The sequence below is a fragment of the Schistocerca gregaria genome, chromosome 5, assembly GCF_023897955.1.
Source record: "Schistocerca gregaria isolate iqSchGreg1 chromosome 5, iqSchGreg1.2, whole genome shotgun sequence".
Taxonomy (NCBI): domain Eukaryota; kingdom Metazoa; phylum Arthropoda; class Insecta; order Orthoptera; family Acrididae; genus Schistocerca; species Schistocerca gregaria.
Genome location: NC_064924.1, coordinates 479,194,778 through 479,220,151, shown reverse-complemented (window position 1 = coordinate 479,220,151; position 25,374 = coordinate 479,194,778). Strand labels below are relative to the sequence as shown.

Genomic DNA, 25,374 nt, shown 5'->3' with positions numbered 1-25,374 from the left:
ATTATTATTTCTTTCCTTTCTCTGACGTTATGTCTGGTTAAAAATGGAAAGTGACGTAGACCTTGATCAAGCGCGACTTCCTTTTAACTGTATGGTATATGTTACATTGCATTTAGGAACTTTCGGGTAATTGAACATGTATCAATAATTACAGATTTCTGTAGTTGTATATATACGTTTGGATGTAGCTGTATTGCATTGATGTACTGGTAGATATTGTGTGGTATCACTCCTGTAGTTGATAGTATAATTGGTATAATGTCAACTTTATCCTGATGCCACATGTCCTTGACTTCATCAGCCAGTTGGATGTATTTTTCAATTTTTTCTCCTGTTTTCTTACGTATATTTGTTGTATTGGGTATGGATATTTTTAATTAGTTGTGTTAATTTCTTCTTTTTATTGGTGAGTATGATGTCAGGTTGTTATGTGTTGTTGTTTTATTTGTTATAATGGTTCTGTTCCAGTATACTTTTTATTCATCATTCTCCAGAACATTTTGTGGTGCATACTTGTATGTGGAAACGTGTTGTTTTATTAGTTTATGTTGTATGGCAAGTTGTTGATGTATTATTTTTGCTACATTGTCATGTCTTCTGGTGTATTCTGTATTTGCTAGTATTGTACATCCACTTGTGATGTGATCTACTGTTTCTATTTGTTGTTTGCAAAGTCTGCATTATTATTATTAAGTTGTATACATTTGTTGATAAGCGCAAATGTTATACAGCATATGCTATTAATTTCACTCATTCAAGTTTATCTGACTCTAAAAATTTGTGAACACCCAGAATGTATACTCACGAGCCGCTGCTGCATAATTGTATCAACATGTTGTGGAATAGGAGTAACAGACTGACAAGAGAGTTGACTATAGGTGTTACGTAAGTTTCATGACAGACAAAGTAGGAAAGGCATCCAATAAGTAATGCTACACATTTTTTTCTGTAATCTGGTTGGTTTTATTAATGGTTCTCTTTTTCAACATAATCTTCGCTCAGCGTGATGGCCTTAAGCCATTATAATTATACAGGGAAGTGCTGTATGCGTGGCGCCACTCTACTGGTTGACGTTGGAACCAGCATTTTGCAGCATTAGTAACCTCCCCATCATCCATGTATTGCATCACGTGGAGTGTCTTACATTGGGCCAAACAGGTTGAAGTAGGAAGGTGCAACATCTGGGCTGTTGGGTGGAAGAGGAAGAACAATCCAATGAAGTTTCATGAGCTCTTCTCGGGTGCGCAGGCTTGGTTGAGGCCTCGTGTTATCATGGAGAAAGAGCAGTTTGTTTGCATTTTTGTGGTGACAAAACACGCAGAAGTCATTTCTTCAGTTTCCTGAGGTTGTCCCAACATAGCAGGAGTCACAGCTGTGTGCAGCTGGCTGGCACACTGGAGATCAGATGTGTTTGTGCAACCGTCTTCTGATGATTCCAGATGCCTCACCCAATGACTCATCAAGCATTTGTTCACTTCCAGGTCTCTGCTGAGATTCAGCAAGCCCCTATGAATATCTGCAATGCTCTGTTTTTCCACCAAAATAAACTCAAATCACAGCTGTTTGTTTGGTGTCTTAAGACATGGTAGTTGAATGCACGCCACAGGGGTCTCTGTGGTCCAGTGCATGCCTGTACTGTGAGCCTCACCATGTGAGTGCGACACTCTCTGTACCCTGTGAAGTCTGCGGCCAATCATGATTCCCACAGTCATATATTTAGGCGGCGGGAATGGCCAGGACAGCAGTTTACTGACCACATGGCCTTCCATATCCCCATCAAGTGAATGGTGGTTCGTTGGTACCATTGGGCCTTTCGAGGCCTGTTTGGACAGAGTATTGTGCCGTCACCTATCGGTATTTCATGAAAGTGTGGGGCTGAAGCGGAAATGTTTCGTGATGTCCCACAACAAACTAAATATTTTTTCAGCCAAAATTAGTCAAGGAAAAAAAGTTTTGCATTGTTTACTGAACACTCCTTGTATTTAAACTAATGAGCTACAACAGAATGATTGCCTACTTAAGAGCATGTTGGTCCAGCTTTGTAACACAGTACTGCGGCAGTTCTGTGTGACGTGGATTCATGAAGTCCTTGGTAGTTTTCCTGAAATATGTGGCATCAAATCACATACAGGTCATGCAAATACAGAAATCATGTAAATCTTGGCCATAAATGACGGTCCAGTGGTCCGTGGGTGCAGAGGTGGCATCTCATGATGTCTCAGATGTGTTCCATCGATTCTGGATCAGGCAAGTCTAGCAAGCAAGACAGCAACATGAGTTCTCTGTCATGCTCCTCAAATAACTGTAACACTATTCTTGCCTTAAAATACTGACAGTAAACCTTCTGGAGGGTGCCAAGCCTATGGGGAAGACTCACATAGTCCCCAGCTATCTGCTGGCTTTGTTTACTACCACCGCTGCCATGGGAACTCAGATGAATGTCTCTCAAAGTATAATGCTACCCCAGCCCACCTGCATTCATGATGTGGTGCATGTTTCTAGCAATCCTTCGACTGGTTGACAGTGTATCCAGACACCACCATAAACTTGGTGAAACAAGAAACATGATTTACATAATCAGGCTATCAACAATACCACATGAACAGCTGATGAACTTTGTCTTTCTCTGAAACTTGTCTTCCTTCTTAATGACCTCATTGTCAGTGGGATGTTAAACCCTCATTTTCCTTCCTTCTGTGGTGATTGGGTGTTGAGTAATGATAGCGCATATAACAAGTTAGTTTCAGTCAAGATCTTGTTTGTTTCGTGTGCCCCATGAACTGTTGAACCTGAATGAAAGTCACTATTTCTGCATTAAACACTGCAGTGTTCTGAGAAAAAGTATAACCATTCTGCTTGAAAATCAGGACAATAGAAGGCACTTCCCACAATTATTTTCTACCCAACAGAGGATAATTTATTGCATCTTTCCACTGCATTTGCACTGCTGTCACGAATCTGTTTTTGATGTTTGCTTTTTCATGTCAGAAGAGCAGATGGATGTTGCACAAAGTCAGTAGCAAAAGAAAAATGGGAATTTAATACTGGCTCATCCATTGAATCGAGTTGTAAAGCAGAATACATGTTTAGCTTGCTATTTCAATAGAGAAATCATAACTGATCAAAAGAAGCTCCTGCAACTCAGTTAATTTTTTCATAATGGGATGCAAGAATTTCGATTCTTCACAATATATATTTATCTGCTGCTATGATTAATTATCGTGCTACAATCCAGTTGACATCACATCAGTGATCAGTACAGGCTGTGCATTGTGGCAGAATGTGTACCCCATCACGTTTGGACCAAAACACAGAAAACATTTGCCACTTGTTTTAGCCTCAAAAGCAAATATGTAATGTGGGCAAATTGTGTCAGTCATGAATTGTAAATTAGTCCCAAAACTCTGTATCATCTCTGTGGAGCAGTCATTGGTCAACATACCCAATTGTTATTTGTAAGATGATAATTAGACTATTTTTTAGTAGCCGACTGTCGAGTAATGCAGTAACACAATGGAGTTTGTATGAGATATCCTGGGCAGATGTGTTCATTGGTAATAGGGATTGCATATTATAGTAATTTAATAGATGTTGGAAGAGAAATTCAATCTCAACAGTAGATATAACTGGATAGATAAAAAAAAACTACTCACCTAGTAGTGACAGGAGAGCACACATTTATAAAGGTTAAGGAAATTTGCAAGCTGTGGGGGCTGGTGGCTCCTTCTTCTGGCAGAAGCATTAAAGGGGGAGGAAGAGTGATGAAGAAAGAGGACTGAGAGACTAAGGAAATGGGGAGAGTTTTGAAAAGTCACCCAGAATCCCTGGCCAGGGAAACTTAATGGACATAACGAAAAGGAAACACTGATTGTTGGGGACTGCATCAGATGACATTTGAAAAAGTGAGAGATTATAGGTGGAAAACAGGGTAATAAGCAAGAAAGAAATTACAAAACATCATGCAAGAGTCAATAAGGGCAGAAAGCTCATTGTATGTGGTAGAGGTGGGAGGTTAGAAAATAAAAGATATAGAAAACTAAAGGAAGTGAAAAGCGGAAATAAATTTAAATGGTGTGTGACTAGGGCCTCCCGTCGGGTAGACTGTTCATCAGGTGCAAGTGTTTTGATTTGATGCCCCTTCAATGAATGTGTGTCGTTGCGCGTCGATGGGGATGAAATGATGCTGATTAGGACAACACAACACCCAGTTCCTGAGCGGAGAAAATCTCTGACGCAGCCAGGAATCGAACCTGGGCCTTTAGGATCAACATTCTGTCGCACTGACCTTTCAGCTCCCAGGGGCAGACAAGAAGGGAAAGAAAGGAATAGTTATCGAAAATAAATGCTGAGACTGAAGAAATTAACATAAATTAAGGCCTGGTGGACGGTGAGAATCAAGGACATGCCAGTTCACACCTGTGGAGTTCTGAGAAGCTAGTTCCTGGAAGAAGAATCCAGATGGCATCAATGTCATGATTGTCAAGATGTAGAGCATGCTCAGTGATGGAATATTATGTGTTGGCAATGTGCACCTCTCTATGTGCGCGTCCATTCATCCTTGCTGATAACATGGTGACATAGGCAGTCGATGTACATTGGCAACACATTGCAGAGCATTACAATATGACAGTCATGACCTAAGTGCCTGTTTCACCACACATGCCATATAGATTCTTCCCTTAGACACTAGCTTATCAGACCTTCGTAGGTGGGTTGTGACATTGCAACATATCCTTAGTTCCTGCCACCCACATGGCCTTCATTTCCATTAATTTCATCAGTCTCAGCACTTTGTGTCTGTAACTATTCTTTTAATTTCTGTCTTGCTTATTACCCTATCTTCCACCTCAAAACTTTCAGGGTTTGAAATCTCACCCAGTGCAATCCTCAAAAATCAGTGTTTCGTTCTCATCCTGTCCCGTAAGTCTCCTGTGGGAAAGACAAGTTTATGAGTCCCAGTTGAACACAAGTTTCAATCTACAAGGAATTTTCGAAACAGTAATTCCAGTAATTCATTCCAGTAATTAATTGTGTTCCATTCATCATTCCAGTTGTCTTTTAACAAACAGTTCCAGAAATTTGTTGCATGAGCTTTCCAAAATTGTTGTATTAGATCTAGCACATCCAGTTTCTTTTCTTTGCTTCAATATGGGGATAATGTGGTCCATGTCAGAGGAAGAGATTCCCTAGATATTGAGGATGTGTAGCAGATGTTGCAATGTCTCTGATTCCATAGGTGCAGTTGTTGGGTCACAAATGTTGTCAAGGATTGACAGTTAAAATTCCTTCGCTGCATTCCAGATGTGATCAAATGAAAATGGTTGAGCATTTGCCAATAGTGTGGTGATTGTGTTTGCATCATCATCTGCCCAAGAATAACAACTTTATGAACTCTGGCTATAGCATTTTTTCGCCATCAGTCGTTTATTATCCTCTTATACCCAATAAACTTTACAGTGATACATGTGCTTCATCTCAAAATGCAAAACATGTTACATACCAGAAACAAATACCTATCATTTTAACAGGACTTAAGTTTTATGCTTTCTTGTTAAATACCAGAAACATTTAGTCACGCCTGATATCTTACTAAGATGAATAAAACTTCAGTCCTCATTTTTTTCTGTTATCTTTTTCCCTTGAAACATGTGTGATGTTGAAACATGCAAGCTTATAATTACATCTCAATTATGACAGTCATACTAAGCAGGCAAAAGTTATGAGAAAAGGCACTTGATGTGATATCATTCATCAGCTACTCAACCATCTGTGGTGCATTTGTCTCTGTGCAATCATGATGCAAATGGGTTCCTGATGTCACACATTCAAATCGGCAGCAATCTGACCATTGATAGCCTCTTACGGCTCTGCAGTGGCAACATTATGTCTGCTTGTCAGCCACTTCTGGTCATTCTGTTTGGCTGTTCATGTATGTCTTTGCAATATTGAAGACCCAGCCTAGAACACTGTGGACTTTGAAAACTGTTTTTGTGTACTCTCCTGTTGCATTGCACCAGTCATCACCCCATATTCAAAGTCAGTTCACACATGACATTTCATCATATTCAGTTCACACCTGTCCACAACAGACTGCTCGGATATTGTGTCTACACTGACACAATATGCTGCATATAGATGCAAAATTCAGGTGACTTACACAGCACATCTTCAAATGAGACAACTCTCCCATGTCCACTGGCCATTTACTTTATTAATCAGTGATACAACTGTCCCTCACATATTTCTTGACATCAGTCGGCTTTCTTGAAAGTAGCAGGTCTAATGTGTACAAGTAAATAATGCAAGAATTTTTCTGTTATTAAATCCTTATTTAGTAATCAACCAACATTAATTTTACAGTCCTGATCAGACTAAGAAAGTGTTGGTGAATGAAGGATTAAGGCAAGTAACTCAAACAGTTCAAAATGGTGCATCTGAAAAGCAAGAAGTGCCCAAAGTGAACCATGTTGCGGAAGAGGAGGAAGAAGATGAAGATGAAGAGGAAGAGGAAGAAGAGGAAATTGAAGAGGAGGAGGAAGTAGAAGAGGAAGACGAAGACTCAGATGAAGGAGGCTTGATAGGTGCAACAGCTGTTGTGGTTCATGAGAAACCTGTTGTAGTAGAACCTTCAGAAATCCATGTTGGCCACTCAAAGGTATCACCAGTTCCAGAGCCAAAACCATCTGCACCTCACATTGATGAAATAGGAAATACAAGCATGAGGGAGAGGAAGACTGATACCATGAATTTAGGTATGTTTTGATATTTGATTTCATATTTGTCCTTCACTATGTAATATGGTAGATACCTCAGAAACAAGTGTGTGTGTGTGTGTGTGTGTGTGTGTGTGTGTGTGTGTGTGTGTGTGTGTGTGTGTGTGTGTGTTTTTCATTACTATCTGATTATCCTGTGTTGTCCAGTTACTTATTTGTCCAAATATTACATTAGATATGTAAAGGAATGAAGTCCGTCTGTAGTACAAAAACAAACTTAGGTTAGCTGATATCTATCTGAAATTGAGTTGAAATTGTTCCACAAATTCCAAAATTATGCTTTACGTATCACTCTGACTTCCCACCCCCATCCCTGCACTGGTTCTTGTTGGTCAAGTGTCACTAGGAGTATCAACAATCAACCCTGAATGTTGTTCAATATCAAACTGCGATAGGGTCTGCAGTCATGATAATTTTTTTAAATGATTTCAATTTGCCACAATGGCTGTTATTTTCAGGATTAGTGTGGACAGTACGAAATGAAAGGATGGCTTAATCGTAACAATGACAGCCAGTGCAGGATATTGATGTCGTTCCCGAACATTGTGTATGACACTAATATCTGTCTTTCTTTTTATTAATTTTCTGTCATCCATTTTCTGCACCCACCATATTCCTAGCACAGAAATACCATCAAAGCTATCACCAATTAAACTGTGACCCCAAAAATTGTGGATTTGATATTAATATAAAATTGATACTAATATCAATTCCTTTTTATTAACTTTGCACTTCACAACCTCTCTGTCCCTGCTCATACTGCGTGGGATGAAATGTTATGTGGACTGTCACCAGCCAACTGAACAATGCAAAAAACCTTGGTTTTGTCTCTAATACCAAATTTTTTTATGTAACACTCCCTTCCCTCCCTTCTCACAACCTTATCCCTTAGCACTTGAGGTTCCCCCACAGAAATGGTTTCCAGCAGCTACTGCTCTATACTTTGCTTTGTTCCTTATCTCTATAGGTTCTCTTTAATGGTGGAATGTACAGAAGATATGCTAATGAATCAATGATTATATTAATCCTTTTTAGCTGCAGTTATACATTATTCTTCTTATGGGATCCAATTCTGAATGAATCTTGGTTTGACCAACCGTATTATGCTTTGTCATGGACAATTTGTCTACATTTTCTAACAATCGTGAAGGAAGCTATAGCTTACATTAACAAATCACTTTCAGGGATTTTTATTGAGTATTTTCTGAGTTGGCCTCCATTCCAGCATCATTTATACTGTCCTGCTGTCCATCCATAAACATGACCCAATGAAGCTATTTTTGTGTTCTTTGTCAGCTTTACATTGTCAGCTTGGAACAATATTCAGTTATTAGTAATAAGTGTTGCAGCTAACACTAGCAGATAGTGGGAGCCATTGTCTAGTGAACTTACACTTCTTCTTCTTCATGCCAGGATGGAAATGTCCAGTTTGCACACTAATCAATTCTCCTACAAGACCAGGATGCGCTGCTTGTACAACCGAAAGACCTGTACGATATGTGGTCCCTGTAGAATATCGAGCAAATGAACAGGAATTCCAAAGGATGAGACGTGAGCAAAAACTGGATGAGGAAATGCAGCAGGTTACTATGCAGTTCTTATTATGGAAGTTAAATATGTTTTGATGAATGTGTATTTCCTTATTTGAAATAATTGATATTAAAAATTATCTTTGTGATAAATCTACAATACTGCCATGCATAAAAGTTTTTCATAAAATCCTCATATTTCAACATTTGCAGGCAGCAGCAAAAGAGAAAGATGTTGAGAAGCAAAAACAAAATCATCATTATCAGGAACTCTTAAATCTGGATAACACAGATCTGGTTCCCAACACTGAAGCTTTTGACTGTTCTGTCTGTCTTGTAACATATAATGCTGGTGATGGAGTAATTCTTCGAGAATGCCTTCATGTATTCTGCAGGTGGATTGTTTTAACAATACCTTTAAGTTTGCAAACTCTCTTGACTGTGTGGCATGTGTTTTACAACTTATCGCTAAACACATAAATGCACACACTAATTTATTTGATATGAGTGGAATGCAAGCACTGCAAATTCAAAAAATAACAATATGTTTTCAAACAACAAAACCATTTCATAAACATACATTATTAAAAATTCAAACAAAAAATAAAAACAAAACAATACTCGATGATGCACAGTCATTTATATAAAGATGAGGTAATCACTAATACTTTAGGCACCATTCATCTGCATACAAGTAGTTGCCTATTATTATAATATTACTGAAGCTTCATTTCATGATGGACTGCTGAAATAAACAGAGATGTCTCATATCAAAGCAAACTAATCTCTGGAGAAGATTTAAAGCAGGCTAATTTTTCATTTGTTGTATTTACTTTGGGATATTTGCCTCAAATAGATTTTTTTGTTCAATAAATGTCCACTAATCAACTGTCAGTTTCTTTTGTGTTATATGTTTTCATTTAACTTTGATTAACGCTATTTTTTTTCAATTTGGTGACAATGCTAAACCCATTTACAACATCTTAACAATTATTCATGGTAATACATGCAGACAATGACTCCTCTATATTTGATTGTTAATACAAAATATGTTTCACTAACAAAGTAATGGAAGTAAGGCTGTGCATGCTTGGATGATTAGTATGGTTGCACAACATTATTCAGATGGCAGTTTGGCCAGAGGCTACACTTTGGCTGTCAAATTTGATGCTTCCACCTATCTTTTAAATGTATGCAGTGTAATTAAACAATTTTATGTGCATTTTTCCTGCTCAGTAACAACAATATCCTGGTCAAGGTAGTCCACAATGTGTCCCAGAAAAACTCCCATCTATATTGATATATTTTGTATCACTAGTAACAACAGTAAGGTGATCATAACAATAACAATGCAACCACCATTTTAAATATTGATAGTCTGTCATTCTCACTGTCAGATCTAACTGTGACACCAAACTCGCACATAAACATGCAGTATTTTGTCACCTTTCTTTTAATCACGAATTGCTGGGAATAGCCACTGACAAGATGATTTTAGAGGAAAAGTGTTTTGTGTTGGTGAAGAGTATATCGTTCAGTTGTTCGAGCATGGAAATGAATTCCCAAAAATAATCTACTCCCTGAAAGTCTTTGCCAGAGGGGGACTCAAATTGGAGCTTTGCTGTTTGTGCGCAACTTTATTACCAGATGAGCCATCCAAAACTTCATTAAAATGCACATACCACTGCAGAGACAAATAATCATTATGGAAATTATTTGAAGGATGTTGAGGAAGCCATTTTCTGCTGTGTCCTTTCTCCCAGAATCCAGCAAAGTCTGCAGAAGATCTGTGTAGAGCTAAGGAAGACATGAGGGATTTCGCATTAAAGCTTTGAGTTTGGTAATAGAACATATGCAGGTGGCTCAATTGATAAAAGAGAGTTTCTCATGAGAAACAAGACTTCAGTTTGGAATCCCGGCAGAAAGTTTTAATCTGTCAGGAAATTTAAAGTAATTGGTTACCTTGGGTTTGTGTTAGCCACATGCCTATTCTTATGTTGCTAAGACTATTTCATTAAACAACTAGACAAGGCAGGTGAACCATAAAGACCATAAAATGAGAAAGTAAGTGCTTTTATAGTAATATGTTAATGAGTTACATGTAGGTGTCACAGAAATTGACGTTGCTTTGTCGTAAGTTGGAATTGTTTTATGTCATTATCATTCATCGATTAGGGAAGAAATTAAAGCAATGAATGAAAATTTGTGCCAACTTGAACAGGGGTCTCCTGCTTATGAAGAAGATGTACTAACCACCACACATCATCTGCCTTGTAAGCGGGAGACCATGGTGCAAGTCCTGGCAATTGCAGAAATTTTAATTTATTGCTTCAGCTTCTATCCTTGTCGAAGATGGAGTTGAGACTCATATGTCTCCAGGAAAATGTAATTCCATCAGCTCAACTATCTTATCAATTCAGCATGTCACTCAGTTTGTCAAAAGTCATTTCTAATAATGATCTCCTTATCATCACATGGCATGTTGGTATACAACTGAAGCGTTTCTTAATTTGCAGTAATGTGTCATTTTCATTGAAAATGTGGTATGAGGAGCAGACACACTAAGACAACCACAGAGAAAGAGAGAGAGAGAGAGAGAGAGAGAGAGAGAGAGAGAGAGAGAGAGAGGCAAATGAAGGAATTAAGCACTGCCTTCTTTGTGTACTGAGATACGAGAACATGCATTCTGCGCATCTATGCTGTTTACCTACAAAACAGATGCATAGATAGATATTCCATATCAATGAAAGTTTTTATTGACAAAGGTATATAAATATGTATTTACTGGTAGACATGTTTGATATTGCTGTTGTGGCTGCTTCAGACCTAAAGTGATGTTTGGCAGCATAGGTGATACTTGTTGATGCAGTTATGGTATGTGACCAAAGCATTTGACTTCTACCAAATGAGAACAATAAAACCTAGAGGCAAATGAAAGGTGTGTGGTGAATGCTTATAGTTTTAAATGCATTTGCAGTATTAATTGGTCCATTTATTAGCCATCTTGATCTTACTTGTACATTGGTAGATACATTGGTGCACAGGAAAGTCAATTTTTAATGAGATTAGAAGGTCCATTGATAATTTCAGAATAATCTAATTGTTGCAGTTCATTGAATACATTATTTTAACAAAATTAACTCTATATTTTTTGGTAGTACTCAACTTCTGTCTTCTTATGAGGTAGACATTTTCTGCACAGAATTGAAAAGGAGGCCATAAAAGGCAATGCCATTCAGTACAGTTTAAACGATGAGGATTCAATCTGCTGTCCCACTTTGTGTGGAATAACACATTCATAACACTGTGAACTAAGTTTCATTACTTAGACAGAATTCATATATAATTCCAAGCTCATAAAATGAATTCTGTGGAATGCAGGTAACTTCAGCAAAGTAAAAGTAGAGAGTGTCTGGCCGTGTGACCAATTAATGCAGTTTCTGTAAGACTGGACCAAATAACTGTTGTTTGAACATATTTGTGGTATTTGATATATGGCAACAGCATTAATTCTGCTGTCATTTACCTCCCACCATGAATGACTGAATGGAAGTAACAGAATCACAATAATAATGAGGGTCAAAATTCAACTATAGTCTCAGTTTATGATCTTTGCAAGTTGTCATTAAGTAATCAACATGAGATTATTTTTTAAGTGCACTAAATAATCTTACAGTGTTAAGTGAATGAGGCTCTGTTCTGAATTGCTCTGTTGGTGGCATATAAATGCATAGGTGAACTCATTCTTCATTATATTACTGTCTTTAAAATATTGCATATCAAAGTTGTGAATGGCACATCATCTATGGCTCATGTTGCATTTACGCTGTGTTTTGTTGCAGACAGTGCCTAAGGAATACTGTACAGTTTAGTGAGGAGGCAGAAGTTAAGTGTCCTTATAGGGATGCAGACTATGCTTGTGACTGTGTGCTTCAAGAAAGAGAAATTAAAGCAGTAAGTAAATTTTGTACAATATTGTTCTGTCTTCAGTTTTCAGAGTCTTGCCTCTTTGCCTCTTCTGATTAGAATATGATTGCTCTATCTAACTGTTGGCCACAATGACTGAAAATAAAACTGACAGCACCAAGACTGTATATATACTTTTGGTAAATATTTACAAAAGTAGAAACACTATCCTAGGTTCCATAACTGTTTGTTGAGAAAGCTAAGAGAGATAGATTAGGGGTGCTTGGAAAAGAGGAACTTGTCATTCAGACCCCAGATTGAGAGACACCCTTCTCCTGTAAAAATCAGGAATGACAAAGATGAAGCAGAGCATCAAAGAAAGTAGTAGGTCAAAGACAGTACGTTGATAAGTATGTGACATTACAAGTAGCGAAACCACTAAAAACTGTATATGAAAAGCAGAGCACTTATTTGAATGTTGTGTCCCTGGAAAGTTGATGTGAAGAGGGTGGGCCAGTTAAGACAAATGTGATGATGGGCAGAGCACCCAGGTTACTGCAGCTATCTGTTAACAGACATGGGGGCCACTCGACAGGCTACAGCAGGTCAGCGACATGGAAATCTGGAAGTGGTAAGGGGAGTGCATGCTGCCACTGCATACTTAAGAAAGTGAGGAAAAATGCTAAAATTGAAACTTCAATATTTACTGAAAAAACTAAAGCTGCTCCAAGACATGCTATAAAAAATCTTAAGATAGTGCTGAATTCACAGTAGTGAGACAAGCTCACTAAAACTCTTAGATGTGTATAAAATTATTATTAACAAAGCTATTAACAGTTATACGAAAATTGTTTGTAAAGTCAGTGGCAAATGATACAGAGACACAATGTATGCCATGTGTCACACACAGCTACATCTTCATGACAGCTGGGAAATGACCTTGTTTCTATTATTGAACAAATAATATAGATAAGGCTTCCAAAACAAGTATTTCACCACATGCACGTGAGTGCTTATTGCTGGAATGAGAGGGTGTTCCATTATCCTACAATCCATATGTTTAATTAATGAGACTTTGGTAATTTGATGTATTCAAGGTCATCATTTGACTAACACAGGACTGCAGTGCGAAGGTGAATAAGGTTGTCAAGTTGACTAGGTTACCTCCAGTTCTGTTTGTGATGTATAGAATTGAATAAAGCCAGTTATTTTGTTATATTTGAAACCAAATAATGTGATATGAAGCTGCTAATGAACCAAGAGCAAGTGTTGTATATTTTTGAAATGTATAAATGTTATAATATGCCTTACTTAATAAGCTGTGCTCAAATTGTAAGTTGCTGTATTGTATAAGACAGTGGATCTCAAAATCAAGTTTTAAATAGGCAGCAGAGCAGAACCTGGGTTTTCTTTTTGTCTTGATCTTTTTGTTGGAGATGTAGGTTTTGCTAAGGTTATGTGTGGCCAGAAGGGCTGCTTGATCTTAAGTGGTAACAGTTAGAAACATTTTGACGTGCACCAATTCCAGACTTAAGATATGTCCACAAGATGCCTCTTTTCTCACACACTATCACAGATCAATGGGAACAGAAGCACATGCACAAAAATTAGTAAAAGAACATATATACATACAAATCCACAATTCCTGTCTACATGTTGGCTCATTGCTCAAGCACTCTGGTGTGCACTCATTTCTTTGCTCAGAAGTTTGTGCTACTTTTATTGTGATGCAACGGTGTCACAAAAAGAAAATACAAAGGTCACTATTGTTAAAAGAAAAAGTATCCAAATAACAAAGGTATGATAAATAAAAAGTGATGGTGATGTTCTGTTTGCAAATTCGATGAGGTTCAGCAAGACCTTAGAGTTTCTGCTTGGGACACTGCAGCTGTGAGGCTGGCAATAAAACAAATTTGCTAGCTAGAAACCAGTGACTTATATACCAGTTAGAACTATTTAATTTGCATTTCAAAACAAAGCATTTCAGTGGTTATTCGTGAAACAAAGAACTACTTAACTGAGTTTCTTACTTGTTATGTGAATCTTAATTGGCTTTTGATCCTCATTTGCATTATATTAAAAATTTTAATCATGAAGGATTATGTATAAATTAACATCCTCAGATTCAACAAATTCAGAAATGTCACAAACCCAGCATCCACTAGAATGGAGGATGCAGTTTCCAATTTTGTATTTCTTGCATCATCAGCTCCTTTCATTTCAATTTCTAGTAGGGTTGATGAGCCATATTCAGATCTAAGGAAGGTCATGTATTCACTGTCTGGTGGTTAGGTAACAATGAATTGCTGCTTACAGGGGATTAATTTCTCATTATTGTTACCGAGCCCCAGTGACATTGAAATTGGTTTGATCTTGTCCAGGAATAAAAAAACTGTAGCTAGTAAGCCTGAAATAAAAGCTACCAGTCCTTTTGGTAATATTTCTTTATTCATTTACTTAGCCATCCTTACATTTCACTTTGTCTTTCTATCATCTCTGATCTGAAGCTGTCACAATGTTTAGTTATGTATTAGCTTTGTTCTCATGCTCTCTCTGATATTTGTTTGTCTCCCCACATCCTAACAACAGGTGGGTCCATCTCAACAAGGGGTCTGAATGATCAGCTCCTCCTCTATAACCTTCTCCAGCACATCCTCTTTGACAAACTGCCTGTGGGCTTCTGTCTGGGCTGCTTTGGCTGAAGTTTGCTTGACGATTTTTCTGATATTTCACTGGCACAAGTGGCTGGCATTGTCAAAGCTTCACCTTCCATTCCAAAACAAGTAAAGATCTAGAGCCACTATTAGCAGAGGCAATTAGTTGTGCCACTAGTTGCTCCACCAAATTATGGGGCATTGCATCATATGAAGTGTATCTGCCAACAGCAAGCAAAAGCACCACAGCTTATAGTAGCAGAACGGTTGTGGGACATTGTATTAAATGGAGTATATTAGCCATGGACAAATAGTTAATAGTGGTGTAGCAACTCCAAAGTTAGGACAGATTTTGCTACATTTATATATATTGTGGTGTAACCGCCCTACTGGAGACAATAATTGTTGAAAAATAAATAAATAAAAATTTAAGTTTGTAAGAATATTAATCTTTAAGAAGATAACAGAAATAAAAGCTATTGAAGTTGGACAGATGTAACTCACAGTGTTAAAGAAAAAGAAATGTTGGCATAAACTTCACTTTATTGCTCCACTGCAGTTGATCCTTCGCATAAATTTCTTAAGTGATGGCGGGCCATAGAACACATGCTTCTCTAATAACATGAGAGGTCAAAAAGTGATTCAAGTGTACTTCGATTTTGAACTCTGGATGTTGTTTATTTCTTGACTTTTCACACAGTGCATCAAAATCTCACATTGTACTGGCCCCCTTTCACAATTTCTTGATGGCTTATATACATTCATGGACAGTCAGAACATTTTTATGTATAATAATTTTGTAAGTTAAAATTGCCAAAATCAATCAAAATTGGAGAAAATAGTATCATTCAGTGGCCACAATTGAAACACATGAAACAGTACACAAGGGCAAATACATATCTGTCATTTTCTTGGAAAATAAGTGAAATGATTCAAATAAACAATGCTGACTACACTTTTGTTAATTGCACTGAAACTAAATTATCCTAAGTATGCCTATTTTGTTTCCTGTTTATTTTAGTGTACACAAAATTTCAGTATATAATCCAGTAACCTAAATAAGCACTTCATTTACATTATCAATTTGTTTTGTATGGTGAATTACAGTAATTATGAAGTAATTAGATGTCATTAGGTTAAACAGTAGCATAGAAAGCTGACAATTGACAGAGCTGTTACAGGTTTCTAAAAATATGAACTAGAATATATTTGATGCTTTTTTTGTCATCCAACTGTTTTTAAATCAATATTACCAATTGAAATTACACAAACTGATAATACATGTTCCTACCAATGGATGGACATACTATTAGTGAGTACTTTGATGTGAAGTTGTTGATAATCACATTGCAGAGCTCATAAGGTGAAATTAAATATATGGGGTTATAACAAATGATTGAAGCGATTTCACAGCTTTACAATAACTTTATTATTTGAGATATTTTCACAATGCTTTGCACGCACATACAAAAACTCAAAAAGGTTTTTAAGGCATTCACAAATGTTTGATTTGTGCCCCTTTAGTGATTCGGCAGACATCAAGCCGATAATCAAGTTCCTCCCACACTTGGCGCAGCATGTCCCCATCAATGAGTTCGAAAGCATCGTTGATGCGAGCTCGCAGTTCTGGCACATTTCTTGGTAGAGGAGGTTTAAACACTGAATCTTTCACATAACCCCACAGAAAGAAATCGTATGGGGTTAAGTTGAGAGAGCGTGGAGGCCATGACATGAATTGCTGATCATGATCTCCACCACGACCGATCCATCGGTTTTCCAATCTCCTGTTTAAGAAAAGCCGAACATCATGATGGAAGTGCGGTGGAGCACCATCCTGTTGAAAGATGAAGTTGGCACTGTCGGTCTTCAGTTGTGGCATGAGCCAATTTTCCAGCATGTCCAGATACACGTGTCCTGTAACGATTTTTTTCACAGAAGAAAAAGGGGCCATAGACATTAAACAGTGAGATTGACAAAACACGTTAACTTTTGGTGAATTGCGAATTTGCTGCACAAATGCATGAGGATTCTCTACCGCCCTGATTTGCACATTGTGTCTGTTCACTTCACCATTAAGAAAAAATGTTGCTTCTTCACTGAAAACAAGTTTCGCACTGAACGCATCCTCTTCCATGAGCTGTTGCAACCGCGCCGAAAATTCAAAGCATTTGACTTTGTCATCGGGTGTTAGGACTTGTAGCAATTGTAAATGGTAAGGCTTCTGCTTTAGCCTTTTCCATAAGATTTTCCAAACCGTCGGCTGTGGTACGTTTAGCTCCCTGCTTGCTTTATTCGTCGACTTCTGCAGGCTACGCGTGAAACTTGCCTGCATGCATTCAACCGTTTCTTCGCTCACTGCAGACCGACCTGTTGATTTCCCCTTACAGAGGCATCCAGAAACTTTAAACTGTGCATACCATCGCCGAATGGAGTTAGCAGTTGGTGGATCTTTGTTGAACTTCGTCCTGACTTGTCGTTGCACTGTTATGACTGACTGATGTGAGTGCATTTCAAGCACGACATACACTATCTCAGCTCCTGTCGCCATTTTGTCTGACTGCGCTCTCGAGCGCTCTGGTGGCAGAAACCTGAAGTGCGACTTCAGCCAAACAAAAATTTATGAGTTTTTCTACGTATCTGTAGTGTGTCATGACCATATGTCAATGAATGGAGCTACAGTGAATTTATGAAATCGCTTCAATCATTTGTAATAGCCCTGTACAGGCCCTACCTGATGACATTACAGTTATCAAGTGATACAAATTAGCTTCAGAATGCATGAAAAATGGCTGCTTCAATATCTATAAGTGGTACTTAGAATTTTGGCCTCCTGAAAGTAAGTATTAACCAGTCTTTCTGTCTCCTTGTAATTTTATAGTATTTTCAGGTGAATTTTCCTTTAGATACAATGTACCAAAACTAATACGGTCTCAACCACTGAATGAAACAGATGTGCAGAAAACATAATCAAACATACATACCAATAAGTGTTGAGAGATTCAATGTATCTAGTTATAAACAAGATTAGAAAAAATTATTTTTAGTAGAGGTATTTATTACTTTCTAGGGAATAATTGTGTTTTAGACAAAGTAAACATTTCATTGCATGCATGTCTGTTCGTGAGCTTAAGTGATTTCCATGATGCCGTGTTATACAAAGAACAACCTCTGTTTTGGCTGTTGGTCCACCATAAGGAACTACTGTTATTATCTTAAATATATAATACATGTAGAAAAATAATAAATTACACATTCTTTTGTTTGCAGCTTGTGCCTGCCGATATGTATGAACAGCATTTGGCCAAATCTGTAGCACAAGCAGAAAATAAAATAGGAAATACATTTCACTGTAAAACACCTGACTGCAAAGGATGGTGTATTTTTGAAGACAATGTTAATGAGTTCCGCTGTCCAGTGTGTTCTGTAACCAACTGCCTCACATGCCAGGTAAACTGAAATAGTAATTGTCACAAGAACATTTGGATTCTTTTATCTTTCTCATAAGGTTATACTTAAGCTTGTTGTCAACAATCATAATTTCTGAAAAGATATCCCCATAAAAAACTACAATTAAATAAAGCTTTTCGTTTTTTTTTAACTTACATCTTAAAAACAGGCAGATATGAAAAAAAGAGAGGCCACTAGCTTTTTGAACTGTTTTCTTCTGTCTGGCCAAAGAGAAGACACTGCTTAAGAGGGAATGGTGTCATGTTACAGATGCTATCAATATCAGAGAACTGATGATGATATCCCTCCTCCATATACTGTTGTTGATAGTGAACCTCTTGTCCACTGGCAGAGTATGGGATGTGTAACTGTGAATTCATGCAAAGATCTTCTTTAGTCCATCTAATATATATTTGCTTGACATGATCCACTTGCATCCATTTCAAATTAGTTACAGTCACTTCAGCCTGTTTCCTAATCCATTTGTTTGTTTACTTGTTTCTTCTAGTAATTGCCAACATGGCTGGCTCTGAGCACTATGGGACTCAACTGCTGTGGTCATTAGTCCCCTAGAACTTAGAACTACTTAAACCTAACTAACCTAAGGACATCACACACATCCATGCCCGAGGCAGGATTCGAACCTGCGACCGTAGCAGTCGCACGGTTTTGGACTGCGCGCCTAAAACCACGAGACCACTGCGGTCGGTGATTGCCAACATGAATTTCTCCACTGCTCACTGAAATTTTCATGCCAATGGTCCTTCCCTGACACTCACAAGTCATAACTGTAACACACTAATATGTTAGTAAAAGGGTGAATGGCCTTTCAGACCATGATGCACAAATTTTAACACTAAAACGTTTTTGTACTCAAACCAATGTCGTATTTAATTACAAACTACATAGGAAAGTTAATCCAACAGCAGTAGAGAGTTTTTCAAAACTTGTCAAGGAACAAGAGTGGCAAGATGTTTATAGTGCCGGTAAAATAGATGATAAATACAATGCTTTCCATAACACATTTCTCATGCTCTTTGAGAGTTGCTTTCCATTAGAACATTCTAAACGGGGTACTAGCAGTAATGGACAGCCCGGTTGGCTGGCTAGTGGGATAAGGATATCATGTAGAACAAAGCGGGAATTATATCAAAATGTTAGAAGTAGTAAGGTGCTTAAAAATGTTATTAGCAAGGCAAAAAGTATGTGGTATGCAAATAGAATAGCTAATTCACAGTATAAAATTAAAGCCGTATGGTCAGTTGTGAAGGAAGTGTCTGGTCAGCAGCACAAGGTCAATGATATAAAGTCAGTTTGCAGTAATAATATTTCTGTTACTGATAAATTAGATAATGTACAGTATTTAACAACCATTTTCTGAGCATTGATGGTGAATTAAATAAAAATTTAGTTTCTACAGGAAATCATATAAATTTCTTAGCAAATGCCTTTCCGAGATTGCCGTCTGAAATACTCCTCTGTGATACAGACAAGAGGGAGATTGAGTCAATAATTAAATCACTGAAGACTAAGGACTCTCATGGTTATGATGGATTGTCTAGTAGAATATTAAAGTACTGTGCTGCACTTGTTAGCCCTGTATTTAGCCATATTTGTAATTTTTCCTTTAGGAATGGTCAGTTTCCTGAGTGATTAAAGTACTCAGTAGTAAAGCCACTTTATAAAAAGGGAGAAAACGATAATGTAGATAATTTTAGACCTATTTTTATGCCATCAGTGTTTGCAAAAGTTATCGAAAAGGCTGTGTATGTAAGGTTAATTGATCATTTTATATCATATGATTTGCTATCAAATGTACAGTTCAGCTTTAGAAGTCGTTTGACAACTGAAAATGCTATATTCTCTTTTCTCTGTGAGGTACTGGATGGGCTAAACAAAAAGTTTCGAACGCTTGGCATATTTTTAGATTTAACAAAGGCATTTGACTGTGTTGATGTCACAATATTGCTCCAGAAGCTGGACCATTACGGAATAAGGGGAGTAGCTCAGAATTGGTTCACCTCTTACTTTAGCAACAGGCAGCAAAAGGTCATTATTCACAATTTTGATAACGGCTGTGATGTAAGATCTGAGTGGGGAACTGTCAAGTGGGGGGTGCCCCAGGGATCATTGTTGGGGCCGCTCCTGTTCCTTATTTATATAAATGATATGCCCTCTAGTATTATGGGTAACTCTAAAACATTTCTGTTTGCTGATGACACTAGCTTGGTAGTAAAGAATGTTGTGTGCAACATTGACTCAGTTTCAAGTAGTGCAGTACATGACCTCAGTTCATGGCTTGTAGAAAATAAACTAATGTTAAATCACAGTAAGACTCAGTTTTTACAGTTTCTAACACACAATTCAACAAAACCTGACATTTTAATCTCTCATAATGGGTATATGATTAGAGAAACTGAACAGTTCAAATTCCTAGGTGTTCAGATAGTTAGTAAGCTGTCGTGGAAAGCCCACGTTCAGGATCTTGTTCAAAGGCTTAATACTGCCATTTTCACTATTCGAACAGTATCGAAAGTGAGTGATACTTCGACACGTAAATTAGTCTACTTTGCTTATTTTCATTCACTTATGTCGTATGGTATTATGTTTTGGGGTAACTCTTCCCATTCTAGAAGGATATTTTTGGCTCAGAAACGGGCAGTTCGGGCAATAAGTGGTGTGAGTTCACGAACCTCTTGTCTATCTCTGTTCATGAGTCTGGGTATTGTGACATTGGCCTCTCAATATGTATATTCCTTATTGTCATTTCTTGTTACTAATATTAGTTTATTTCCAAGAATAAGCAGCTTTCACTCGGTTAATACTTGTCAGAAATCAAACCTCCATTTGGATCGGACTTCCTTAACTCTTGTGCAAAGAGGTGTGCAGTATACTGCTGCATCCATTTTCAATAAGCTGCCACTCGAATTCAAAAATCTTAGCAGTAATCCACGCGCTTTCAAATCGAAACTGAAGAGTTTCCTCAAGGGTCACTGCTTCTATTCTGTTGAGGAGTTCCTTCAAAAATTAAGCTGATTCTCATTGTATTGCTGATAGCGTTTGCTTAAATTTATGGACTGACTTTTTTCAGGTTCATGAGCATTTATTTTTATCTGTTATTACTTTTATGTTGTAAGTTCATGTACTGACACGTTCCATGACCTTGGAGGTTTGCTCCTCAATTTGGCCCTACAGAACTTGACATGTAAATAAATAAATAAACTTTTTATTTGCAGTCTCTTTGAAAGATTAGTTTTACCTTATTTAGTTTATGAAAAGCACTCCATGTTATTTTTACTCTTATTTTCATTTGTTTGCTTGTCAATTCAACCTCAACTGCCCTAAATACAAAAGCTCAACAGTTACAAATAATGCTATGATTGCATTATTAATTGGTGCTATTATCTTTTCAGTATGTTCAATGAATATTATGCGTATTCTCAGTATAATAGGTTTTCAGAATAGCTGATATTTATCTGCACTAGGGGCAAACAATACACTGTCATCGGCAAAATAAAGGTGATTTCTTGAAAGTTTCCTATCATAAAGAGTATTCCATGAAGTTTCGGGATTGGAATCAGATAACGTCAACTTCTTGCCACGATATTTTGGCTAATAACCTTTCAGCCATCTTCTCCTGACGAATGCTGATAGAATGGTGGCAAGAAGCTGACATTATCCTGCTGCAATGAAAGTGGTTCATTAGTGTTCCTGTAACATGTATTCCTTCTTTGTTTTTCCAGTTTTACCTGTTTTGTTGAAACTGAGCCAAAATTTGTGACTCCTATGATGTTGTGGTCTTCAGTCCAAAGACTGGTTTGATGCAGCACTCCAAGCTACTCTATCCTGTGCCAGCCTTTTCACCTTTGAATAACTACAGCGAACTGCTTCCATCTGAACCTGCTTACTGTATTCATCCCTTGGTCTAGCTCTTCAATTTTTACCCTTTCCACACTTCACTCTGTTATCAAACTGATGATTCCTTCATGTCTCTGTTGTGTCTGTATTAGTTGGTCCCTTCTTTCATTCACGTTGTGCCATAAATGTCTTTTTCTCCAGACTGTAGTCTTGTTTCTATATAACTTGTAAATAACCTGATCATTTGATAAAAATATTGACGCAGAAATTGCTGGACCCCTTTGTAATAAACGGTTCATTAAACAAGGGCTTCATTCCTGAACTCTTCAAAATCTCAAAAGTCATCCCAGTTTTCAAAAAGGGTGACCCACATGATGTAAATAATTGTTAGCCAATTTCCCTCCTACCAGAAGGATCAAAGGTAATTGAAAAAGTAATGTGCAGTCATGTGTTCAAAGTCCTGAATAAAGAAAACGTAATTTCTGAACATCAGTCTGGGTTTTGCAAGTACAGATCTATCAATGATGCCCTTTTTGCTCTCTGTGACCAAACCTTTTCTTCTTTCAATTACAGAGAATTCTCCTCTGGATTGTCCACTGACCTAACCAAACATTTTATTTGGTTAATCAATAGATATTTCTTCAGAAATTAGTCCCTTGTGGCATCCGAGGTGTATGTAATCAATGGTTTGATCCACACTTACCAAATAGGATGCAAGTATTTGAAGTCTCTAGCAAAGAAAGAACTTGCTCTAACAGAGCCCTGTTTACTTGTGATGTGCCACAAGGCTCTGTTCTGGGTCCCCTTATTTTTCTGCTTTTCATTAATGATCTTCCCCTAAACCTTCCTAATACTTCTCCTGTACTATATGCTGACGATACAAATCTGCCCCCCCCCCCTCCCCCCACCCGTCTTCATGGACCTTGCCATTGTTGGGGAGGCTTGTGTGCCTGATACAGGTAGCCATACCATAGGTGCAACCACAATGGAGGGGTATCTGTTGAGAGGCCAGACAAACATGTGGTTTCTGAAGAGGGGCAGCAGCCTTTTCAGTAGTTGCAGTGGCAACAGTCTGGGCAATATACTTGAGGACAATATTATGGAAATGGAAGAGAATGTAGACGAAGTTAAAATGGGAGATACGATAGTGCGTGAAGAGTTTGACAGAGCACTGAAAGATTTTAAGTTGAAACAAGGCCTCGGGCAAGGACTATTGTAGTGTACCACAAGACTCTGTTCTCAGTCCCCTTCTTTACTGCTTTTCATTAATGACCTTCCCCTAAACCATGCTAAGACTTCTCCTGTACTATATGCTGAAGATACAAATGTGTTCCCTCTCCCCATGAGCCATGGACCTTGCCATTGGTGGGGAGGCAGTAAAGGAAACAAACAAAAAAATTCAGTTGGAATTAAAATCCATGGAGAAGAAATAAAAACTTTGAGGTTCGCCGATGATATTGTAATTCTGTCAGAGACAGCAAAGGACATGGAAGAGCAGTTGAATGGAATGGACAGTGTCTTGAAAGGAGGATATAAGATGAACAACAACAGAAGCCAAACAAGGATAATGGAATGTACTCGAATTAAGTCGGGTGATGCTGAGGAAATTAGATTAGGAAATGAGAGACTTAAAGTAGTAAATGAGTTTTGCTATTTGGGGAGCAAAATAACTGATGATGGCCGAAGTAGAGAGGATATAAGATGTAGAGTGGTAATGACAAGGAAAGCGTTTCTGAAGAAGAGAAATTTGTTAACATCGAGTATAGATTTAAATGTCAGGAAGTCGTTTCTGAAAGTATTTGTGTGGAGTGTAGTGATGTATGGAAGTGAAACATGTCCGATAAATACTTTAGACAAGAAGAGAATAGAAGCTTTCGAAAAGTGGTGCTACAGAAGAATGCTGAAGATTAGATGGGTAGACCACATAACTAATGAGGAGGTACTGAATAGAATTGGGGAGAAGAGAAATTTGTGGCACAACTTGACTAGAAGAAGGGATCGGTTGTTAGGACATGTTATGAGGCATCAAGGGATCCCCAATTTAGTATAGGAAGGCAGTGTGGAGGGTAAAAATTGTATGAATACACTAAGCAGATTCAGACGGATGTGTGTTGCAGAAGGTACTGGGAGATGAAGAAGCTTGCACAGGATAGAGTAGCATGGAGAGCTGCATCAAACCAGTCTCTGAACTGAAGACCACAACAACACAAATCTGTTGCTCAGTAGCACATCAGTGCAACAAATGAATGACCAAATATAAAATACAATGGGTAGGCTGCTGTTCTGGTTTCATAGAAATATACTGTTGCTGAATGCAGTCCACATGCTCTTCTATCCATAAAAAAAACCACCCTTTTCAAATGACACCAATATTAATAGAAGACCATGAAATTGAGCAAGTAGAAGCAACAAAATTTTTGGAAATATGGATAGATAACACTTTGGAGTGGGATGTGCACAGGGAAAAAGTAGTGAATAAGCTGAGCAGCCTCTGGTATGCGTTTAGAATCCTCAGCCAAACATGCAACATAGATACACTAAAAACAGTGTACTTTGGCATAGTTCATTCCATTTTAGCATACGGCATCTCCTTCTGGGGGTCATCACACAAAAAAATCTTTATAATGCAGAAAAGGCTATGAAAGATATTGAAGCAAAAACATCCTGGATCATCAGCAAAGCCAATTTTCAAAGACTTGAAAATTTTACCAGTATCCTGTATTTATATAATGGGGACAGTTTTAGTTTTAAAAAGAAAAACATGTACCCCTTCGCAAGAAATAGGAATGTACTTGAGCACAATACAAGAACAAATTTGAACATTCATCTGCTGCCCCAGAGACTAAGTAGATGTCAAGCTGGTGTCAGGAATATAGGCTCTTAGCTGTAAAATAAACTTCCTGTGACCATAAGAAATAGTGAAAGGCTGTCGTTCAGGAAGCAAGTCAAAGAGCTACCTGTCATGCACACATTTTACTCTGTTGATGAGTACTTAAAGGCATATATACAATTGCTCTGCAAAATCCATTCCCAAATAAATAAGAACACATTTTCACTGATCATCAAATAACACATTAAATTTATTTTTACCTATTCTTAATCTTGTTTTATATACCGAAATAAATTTCATTGTTAGTCAGTTGTATTAGGATTATACAGAAATAAGCCTATAGTTTCTACTTGTTGTAGTTTCTTAATTCCCATTGT

General features: G+C 37.7%; 1 protein-coding gene across 3 annotated transcripts in view; it reads left to right on the top strand.

Moving 5' to 3' along the window:
- Window positions 1–25,374, top strand: part of LOC126272279 (uncharacterized) — a 424,623-nt gene that overhangs the window by 368,254 nt on the left and 30,995 nt on the right. For all 3 annotated transcript variants that reach the window (XM_049975032.1, XM_049975031.1, XM_049975033.1), the window contains 5 exons: window positions 6,361–6,752; window positions 8,187–8,356; window positions 8,516–8,697; window positions 12,145–12,256; window positions 18,130–18,309. In XM_049975032.1, the coding sequence (XP_049830989.1) occupies window positions 6,361–6,752; window positions 8,187–8,356; window positions 8,516–8,697; window positions 12,145–12,256; window positions 18,130–18,309 (1,036 nt within the window). The remainder of the gene's footprint in view (window positions 1–6,360; window positions 6,753–8,186; window positions 8,357–8,515; window positions 8,698–12,144; window positions 12,257–18,129; window positions 18,310–25,374) is intronic.